Source organism: Neurospora crassa, linkage group I (assembly GCF_000182925.2).
Source record: "Neurospora crassa OR74A linkage group I, whole genome shotgun sequence".
NCBI lineage: Eukaryota > Fungi > Ascomycota > Sordariomycetes > Sordariales > Sordariaceae > Neurospora > Neurospora crassa.
Genome location: NC_026501.1, coordinates 2,269,672 through 2,279,176, shown reverse-complemented (window position 1 = coordinate 2,279,176; position 9,505 = coordinate 2,269,672). Strand labels below are relative to the sequence as shown.

Genomic DNA, 9,505 nt, shown 5'->3' with positions numbered 1-9,505 from the left:
AAAGAAATTTCTCCTATAAAGCTTATAATTTACTTACTAAACGCTCGTATATTAGTATTTTATATAAATAGCGTTAGATTAATTATAATACTATTTAGTGTTTAACGGGTGCTTTTAATTTTATATTTTAAAAATTATATCTTTTTAATAAAGCGGGCTTAATTATACGCTATTTCTACAAAAATTATAAAAGGGTCGTATTATTTAAGTTAATCGGAGGGATTTATAGGGGCTTTTATATAGTATAGGGAAGAAAGTATTTATTTAGCAGATATAATATTGCTATTTAATATCGGTATATCCTTAGGAAGTATAATTAATAGACTATTAATTAAAGGTAATAACGGCTCTATAGTTGTAATGCTAGATTCTTCTAATATATTCCCTAAGCTTTGAGGTACTTATCCTTAGAATAGTAGTAGAATTAAATACTCCTCAATTATATATAACTAGCTAGTAAAATAGCTATCGAGGTTCTAAGGGTATTCTATTAGCGTTTAATGAATTATAACGATTTTATATTTAGTAGGAGATTTCTAGTATACTTCTTAGGTAACGTTTAATTTGTTAATTATATAGTAGTACTTCAATAAATTAGTACCTATTATATTTATAAAAGTATTCGAATTACTATTCTGTTATTACTATTTACCGCGGGCGTCGTTAGGTAATAAGGAGAATTCGGGTTCGAAATAGCATTTCTTCTTTAATACCCAAATATTCTTTTCCTAGCAGTCGAAGATAGTCTTATATTTAGGAGATATTTTGTAAACGGTTATTTAGGATTACGTTAGAAGTCTTAATTTCCTATCTTTAACGGTTAAGGTTAAGGCTTTATTAGGAATAAAATTATTATAGTCCTCCTTAATTCCAATAGTGATTATTATTTATAAGCCTAATATAGGATCTTAAAGTTGGAAAATTACTAATTTACCCTTCTAAATATTATTTACTATTTTCTAATATTAATTCTAGTAGTAATTACTATTATATTAGTAGTAATAGATTTAGTAAAAATCTCTACGGCTCTAATTACTTCCTTTACTGCCTCTTCTTCCGCTTCTACCTCTCGTAGAGGAACTACCTATATAGCCGCCCCTATTACTAGTAGTATTATTTTAATTAATTATTGATAAATAATTAATTTGAACTTCCTCCTTCTATTTCTTTGCTAATTTTTTATTAAATTAAGATTATAAGATCCTTATTTGGCTAAGTTCTTCGGTTATCTTTTCGATATCCGATTTTTCGGCCAAATAGGACGTAGTAGGTACTAAAGTAGTAATTTGGGCTATTGAAGGAGTTTTCTTGCGAGAAGGCTAATTGGAATCGTTGTTTAATCCGATTAAGTTGCTTTTCTTATTAGTAATTACTAATATTTTCTTTTTAATTTAAGCCCCGCCGAGGCTATTATTTAATAAATTATCCTCCTTATTATTAGGGTTAGTACTATTTTCGAAATTGAAATACTTATAAATAGTTTTAATTATATTAATATAAAACTATAACTAGGTTATTTAATAGACTTTTTCTTTTAGGCTTATAATTGTTATAATTATTCTTCTAGTTTTTTTAGTAAACTTCTTGTAGAAATTGTATATAACTATAAATTAAGTAAAATCCTTCTTTTTCTTTAGTTACTTCGTTAGAAGTACCGAATATTTAAGTACGGCCTTAATAATTTTTTCTCTATTATAAGGAATTAATTTACTATAGAAGATTTTTAGTATAGTAATTTTATTATCTATTTAATTAAGGTCTAGCGCTAAAAATTCTTATTTAAGACGACGATAGAATTCTTTCTATATTTAGGTACTCTTAATAGTAGTATCCTTCACTATTTCTCTATAAATCTTTCGGGCGTTTAGGGTATATTATTAGTACTAGGTATTTAATTTAGCTTTATTAGAGAGGTAATAGCTTTGAACCCTATTATTGAATTCCTCTAAGTATATAGTGATATTCTTCCCTTTGAACTTGATTTTAAACGCGTAGTCTTTTACGAAGGAAGTTGCAAGAGTTTTACTTATTAATATTTATACTAGGTATATATTAGATAGACTTTTAAGTGGGTCGTTATTTAAAGGGTTATTGCTTAATATTTACTATACTTTATATTTAGGTTCCTACGATTAATTGGACTATTTAGGCGTTATAATATTTAGTCCTAATAATCCTAAAGAAGGATATTTATAATAATTAAAAGGGGTAGAAGTAGGGGTAATAAAACGAAGATTTTAGTAGGTTGGAGGATATTATTTAAGTTTAAGGCTTTAGGAATAATTAGTCTCTAATTTAGTATAATAAAGTCCTAAAAGTAATTAGATAGGTTGTAAAAGAGTAATACGAGAAGGCGGAAGCTGGGCTTGAAAATTAAGTAAAGAGGTAAATAAGGTATACGAATATAAGGTACAAATAGGGCCGGGTAGATATATTAATAGGTTTTCTATAGTAGGCTAATTATATTTACTATTATAGTAGTAGCCGGGGATTTAATAGCGGTTATCCCTATTTAGGTTTATAAAGGGGTTCTTGAAAAGGATTAGTAATAGGAGTCTCAATAGGATTGGTAAAGGGGTTAGAGATTGATTAGGTTATAGAAATAGGAAAAAGGTAGTTTCTAATGTAAGGGTAGAAGAAGGAAGAGTAGGATTTGGAAGGAATAATAAGAATAGTTCTAGTACTAATATAGGAGGCTAATTTAATACTTTTTAATTGGTTTGTAAAATTAAAATTATAAAAATATTCCTATTATTTTAAATCCTATTAATATTGTCTATTCTACTTATATATTATTTAATCCGTTTCTTATCCTCCTTTTCTTTCGGATTTGAAGGTTTCTGGTTTCCTTTTAATTACTTTCCTACTAGTTAAGTATTATTGTACCCTCTCTAATTAAAAATTGCTATCCGGTTTTCTTTTCTTCTTATTCTTTTAATATTCCTTTCCTCTTTCTTTTCCTAAGTAAAAGGAACTTCTTCGGTTCTTATTTTCTATCTTTTCTTCCTTTCTACCTTTATTATTGGTATTTAAAAGCGGTAGTTCTTATTTATATTAATAATATTATTATTAAAGCCCCTCTAATAAGGATTTATAGTAATTAATTACCTCCTCTTAGTTTTTGAAATGTAATAATAGTAATAATTATAATTCTTAAAATTTATTTATAATTATTACCGGTATATTATATAAAGGAAGAGTTCGGAAGTAATAATTAGTACCCTTCCCTCTAAGGACTAATTATAAATTTTCGAAGAAAAAGGGTTTAGGTATTATCTAATTTTTCTACGCTTAGGCAAGGGCTATATATTATAAATTTAAGAATATTAGTCCTTAAAGGCCTAAAATCGATATTTACCCTAGTTTATCGGCGGATTCTTTTATTACTTATCGTTTTCAAATAGTTTTTTAATTAAATTACTGTTCAAATAACCTATTAATTGTCTATTCTATTCTTACTTTTATTTAAGTACTATTAATCGGATATTTATTTATCTATTAGGTTATATAATCGAATTACTACTATCTAACAACTTATTTTTTATTTATACTTATTTATATTTAATTATTATTGCTCGGATATTCGTTCGTATATCTTTCTTATTAATTATTTATTCTATTATCCGTACTCTAATATTATATTCGAATAGTAGTTGGATAACTATTAATTAATTATATTATTAGCGATCTTAGTATAGCTACTAATATAGTTATATATTAAATACTATTAAAGGCCCTAGACTATAGTAAATATCCGGTACTAAGGATCTTTACGCTTTTTTAAAATAAAGCTATTTAAACTTTCTCTATAACGATTAATTAAGCCTTGCTAGTAATTATTGGGCAAACTTTAATGAAGGTAGGAAGTTGTAAAGTTTTTATATTCGTTTTGGCCAATTTAGTATAGGGTTTAACACCTATTTCGTCCTTATTACTAATTTAAAATAGCGAGGAAACTATAATAATAATACTAATACTACTATAGCTATTATAAGGACCGTAGTTCTCGGATGTCTAATTAGACAGAGCTAAGTAGTAAGTAATTTCTAAGCCTTTCTCGGAAGGTTGAAATAGGAGGTATTAAGCTAAATACGGTTTATTGGCGTTACGCATCTTGTTGTGTGGCTTAATGTTCAGTTTTCGGTGGAAAGTAAGGATAGCTATTAGATTTTTTGGTATCCTCTTCTTAGAAGTAGATAGAGAAACGAATGAACATTCCTTCGAGAGGGATAAATAATTATTTAATACAATAGGCAAATAGAGGCAAATAATTAAAAATTACTAAAAGCAAATTATTCTTTTTCTACTAAAAATTAAAACTAAAAGATTGATTATTTAGTATAGTGATTAAATGAATGTTGTAATGATCTGTTATGTTATCTTCTGGAGATTAATATTCTATCCCTCCTTTTCTCTCTTTTTTCCTTTTATTATCCCTGTTTTTCTACTTTTTCTAGTCCATTATCTTATTAGGTTAGCCCTTTATTCTTTGTCTTTCGTCTATACTAATTATTCAGATCTATTCAATCTAGAAAGTGCGTCTTCTAATCCAGTATTCTTACTAAAAATTCGAAAAAAAGAAAAATCACCGTAGAAAATCAACGCATATGTTCTTATATACCACCCCAAATCAATACGCAATTAAAGCTATATTTTAGAAGTAGCTAGGGTAGAATTAGCCTTATATCTAGCCTTCGAATTGGCTATCTTTATATACCTTCTTTAGTATAGTAGGGGATTTTATAAATTTAATATTACGTTTATTACAAATACGAATAATAGTATTTACAATAGTGAATGGGGTACGCGTATTATTTATAATTTATTCCTTATAATTTAGGTATTAAATACTACCCGTATTTGAGTAATAATTATTATATACCCCTTTCGAAATACTAAACACCGAACAATAGACCTTAAAAATACTACAATTAATATAAGTAATATAATTAATAATATTGCCTACTACCGAAAGGAGCTATACTTCTATATATATAAATCGAAAATTATTAAATTCCTTCTTCTAAATATTATTACCCGTACTAGTTTTAAATTAGATACTACAGAAAGGCTATAGAACTGTTAATTAATAAAAATAAATACCGAAAGAATATAAAATTATAGAGAAAAAAAAACTTACGAGTATAACTACTAGTTTCTTATAAGTATTAAATAATTTTATATCTTTAAATTTAGCTATAAATTATTTTAAGAAATTTATACTATCAAATTTAATATTAGGTAACTTAGAGTTTATAAATACTTCGATACACTCGAAGCTAATTTAAGCACTAGCGTTTTTAGTACTATTATTAATCTTTTTAAATTCCTTAAAATCTATAACGGGGGTAATAATAAGGGCTACAACAGGGGTTATAATAATTTCTTTAATAGTTTTAGAAGCTACAATAGTATTTTTATTTTTAATTATTTAAAGAGTAACTATAATCTTTTTAATTATTCTAGTACGCTTACTACTATTAACTATAATAATAAAGTAAGAGGGGTTTAAAAGTAATATTAGTAATACCGAAAAACATATATATACGTTTATATAAGGTACTTATTGGATTAATTAGATCGTTATATACTTACGAAAATAAATTGGTAGGAGCGTGCGGAGTAGTGTGTAAGGATTAGGGTAGTAGTTAGGGTAGTAGTTGTAGCGAGAAAGGTAAGGGTTTGAAATGTGGGATAGAATATTTTTGTTTGTGTGAATCTAGTTGTGTACGGGCTACAACCCAGAATCTAGTTGTGTACGGGCCGCAACCTAGAATCCAGCCTTGCACGGGCCACGGAAGGGTCGCAGCTCCGCTGCCCCGAACACTAGTCGTCCATCTGACAACCCCATTGGTCTCCTTGTCTGCCACGCTAACATTCTCAGGCGATGACACTACTCGCTCTACCGCCACTGCTTCTGAGTTGCGGAACACCCATGCCAACTTTCGAGTGATCCCATTTACATCATCACGCATAACCGACTGGATCAAGGGCGATGTCTCGCTTTACTGATACTTGCACAAGGAGCTCTTCTTCGATGCGACGAGGTATTATTACGTTGATACATTGACAGTAACGTGGCAAATAGCTTTGCGTCAAGATCAGTGCGACTTACTAGACCTTACTATAAAGGAACAGAGACTTCGGCCTAGCCCAGGCCATCTAATCGTTACTCGCTCACTCACTAGTCAAAAGCTGACAGCTTATTATCAGACGCCGACGTAGAGCATTTCCATTCATCCCGTCAATCCGATGAACGAAAGACGACCAACAGGGCTCGCAGGACGTGATCCGGCAGAAGCCTTTGTAAAACTTTGGGAGGCATCTTGGGTCTGTGGGAGGTGTGGTCAAGCTGGCTAGGAAGTCAAGTGACTCGTCACCCTCTACGTTTATACGCTATGTTCAAGCTGTGTCGAATGGGTGGGAGCAACTGGCAGCTCCCACCGCCCCGCGCGACAATGATTGTTCGGGCACACGAGGCATAGCCGAAACAGCGTTTAGGAAACTGTCATCCGTGGGCAATCGCCGCTCGAGGCATACGGATGCCACGTTGCGCGGATTTATTACGAAACCGAGCAAATACGGAGCTGCCATCCATCCAGGGAAGTTAGTCGTGAACCAGTCTATGCTATCTTCCTGTTGAGTAGCAAACGTTTCAACAGCGGGCAAATCTTCATAGTGCGCTAACTTGAAGGGCCCTGCTTTAAACGAAACAATTGCTGGTAACGATTACGCAATCCCGATGATAGACACACATCACTCTGAGATTGGCGGCGGTTTGATGTGCTCTCCAGGGTCCTGGCTCTAACACATGGACTACTACTATGCTGGTGTGCGGATTCTGAGTTATTAAGTCCTTTCCCCGCGAAATGAGAGCCCACAGGTGACCCTTTTCCCCAGCAAATTGTTGAGCCGCAGTGTTCCAGGGCCCATGAGGCCTTGTCTAGACTATGGGAGGATAATTTGTCAACTTGAGGATGGCGAATTCCGAGGGCATATCAGCCAGGCAGTCAATACAGTACATTTAACATCGAATGATTTCGAAGCTCGATTTACATAGTGTATCACAGAACTCATGTTGCTCGAGATGACTAAAATGCGAAATTCAAATCTCTCCAGCTTGCACCGCATCTAGCTAAAACATTGCGAACTGGATTTCGATCTGAGCCAAATACCTCTGATGTTTTAAGCCATTCACTTTCTCTTCCCTCCATGCTATGGAACAACAGGTCAACTACTACTTCAATACAATTGCGAAAACCTTCTGTTCAGCTTCTAGTATCAGAGTGTCAACCGCGAAGCACAAGGGAGTGGGAGGTATCTTCTAACTTTCGATCAAAGGTAGTTGAGGTCAGTCTTGGTCCGTCTCAGGCTCAAACAGCAGTTCGTCTCAGGCTAAGGAAGGAATGAAAATACGATAAGCTTGAAGGAAATGTAATACCAATATTGCTTTCAGTGGAACATCAACTATCATGTACATAGACTGTTTAGGGCAATTAGGTAAAGCACAATAAGAATATCCTCGGGACTTGAGTGTGGGAGACACAAAAAGGTACCACAACGTACACGAGATAAAACTTTCCCTTGGAAGCTTGAAATATATAAGAAAAAGAAAAGAAAAGAAATAAAAGAAGAAAGGAAAGCCAGGACAGGAATATGTACGCATCACGCAAGATACGACAAAAAAATCAAGAATAAAAATTATCGTAACTCGGATACCGGGAGTCGAACCCGGGGCTGTTGAGAGAGCAGTCACTTCTGAGAAGTGAGAGTCAACGATGTTACCGCTACACCATACCCGATGAGGATGGTTCCGATGATTGGATGATACTGAGCAGCAAGTTTGACCAATACAAACACTAATGCAGTAATACTGGGACTATCCACTTGTCCATTGCAGCATGGAACGAGAAGACATCTCAACAATGTGCTTTTCATTCTATCAGCAGATATTGAGGCAGACATGTATCGTGATGTGCACTCCGCATTCTGATAATGCAATGTTTACAAATCTCTTTTTTTTTTTTTTTTTTTTAGATTGGCGAATTGGGTACCCAACGGATCTTCGAGTATTTGGAAGTGACGCATGACTGTGGCATAGTATCACCGTGGTCAAAACATGACGTGTTTATCTCAGAAATCATTCACGGGAATCGAGTACTAGTCAATGAACTTCGAGACGAATCTCTTGAGTAGAGGTTGGATATTTGTTGTTGGAAATTTAGAGGTGAAAAGATTTCAGTCTCGGGAAGGGACGATGGTTGTTAGATCTTCGCTTCTGCTGCCAGATACAGACAGCATGACTCTATACGTCGAACCAGGGCAGGCGCGAGGACCTCCCGCATCAATAGAATGTGCAAAAAGAGAAGATGGAAGCAAAGCACGATCAGAGAAGAAGGTCGAAGATTTAACTGATAAAACGCCGTCGACTCCCGCCTTTCCCATCTTCATCCTCCTCACTATGACTACTACCGCCATCATCAATAACACCTACAGAAACGGCGACGGTCATCGAATTTTCAGGTGCTGTATAGCCGTATCCCCATTCAATTTGATGTCTCAATCACACCCTTGAAATGATGTAGGCTGGCTCGATTGACACGGAAAGAGCAACGGCCAGAGACAACGAAAGCGTCGGCCAGACAGTCGTTGTGCGACCACTTCTTCTTTGTAGGTCGACAATGGCGCTGTTTGTTGTAGCTTCGTCAAATCTACCTCCATGATAGGTGTCATCAGAAGCCATTATAGTGCAAGGGCCTTTCGTCGTACCGTGGGGCCATCTGGACGATGTAGCGTCAAGTGTCGTCCTGAACCCAGCTCGGTCAGTGAAACTGCCAAGCTGCTTCTCATCTGCCCCTTAACAAGGACGACGCGCAATCATGGCTCAAACAGCAATGATCGGGTTGATAAGGATTTGCCCGGGTTTTGACATTGGTATGCCCCTCAAAATTGCTCCATTGGCTGTTAGATGCTGGCTGGTACGATATGCATGATCCATCCCATCAAGGTCCGCTGGTCTCCGCGTATCCAGATCCTCATCAGGGCGGTGATGTATGCCACTTACGCCCTGGAGGCGGAAACTCGAAGTAATTGTCTGGTCTTTGTATTGGGCCGGAAAAAAAGGACGTCAACGGCACAACCAACACGAACAGAGTCCTCGATGGGGCAAGTAGTGTCCGTTCCCATTGAAGAACAGCTAACTAACTGGTACGTACGTACCTTGTCATTGTTAAGTTAAGATCGTAGTTCGCTTCCCAACAGTAATGAAGTTATAAATGCCTCCATTGTAATAGGTAAGTCGTGGCCGCCTACCCGTAGCCCCCGGCTCCCCAGTTTAGTTTTTGCGGAGACGGAACAATTCCGATACAGCCACCGCTTTTCCACGTCAACGCGGGTTCTCATTGCGTTTGCTGACGCGTCTTCTATAGTGGTCTAGTTCTTCTACCAGGGGCCTTTGGATTCCGCGTAACCTTTAGAGCAGAAGGGACTTTCGTGAAGATTGACA

At 34.8% G+C, this 9,505-nt stretch overlaps 1 protein-coding gene and 1 non-coding gene across 2 annotated transcripts; both read right to left on the bottom strand.

Moving 5' to 3' along the window:
* Window positions 1–7,710: 7,710 nt before the first annotated feature.
* NCU15019 lies at window positions 7,711–7,802 on the bottom strand. The gene has a single exon. It is a non-coding gene; the product is annotated as a tRNA-Glu (tRNA).
* A 761-nt stretch (window positions 7,803–8,563) lies between these two features.
* Window positions 8,564–9,227, bottom strand: NCU01848 (hypothetical protein; the record flags this gene model as incomplete). The annotated part of the gene is made up of 3 exons (XM_958789.1): window positions 8,564–8,856; window positions 9,065–9,156; window positions 9,220–9,227. 3 exons carry the CDS (start codon window positions 9,225–9,227, stop codon window positions 8,564–8,566), a joined length of 393 nt encoding a protein of 130 aa, XP_963882.1.
* Between the last annotated feature and the right edge of the window lie 278 nt (window positions 9,228–9,505).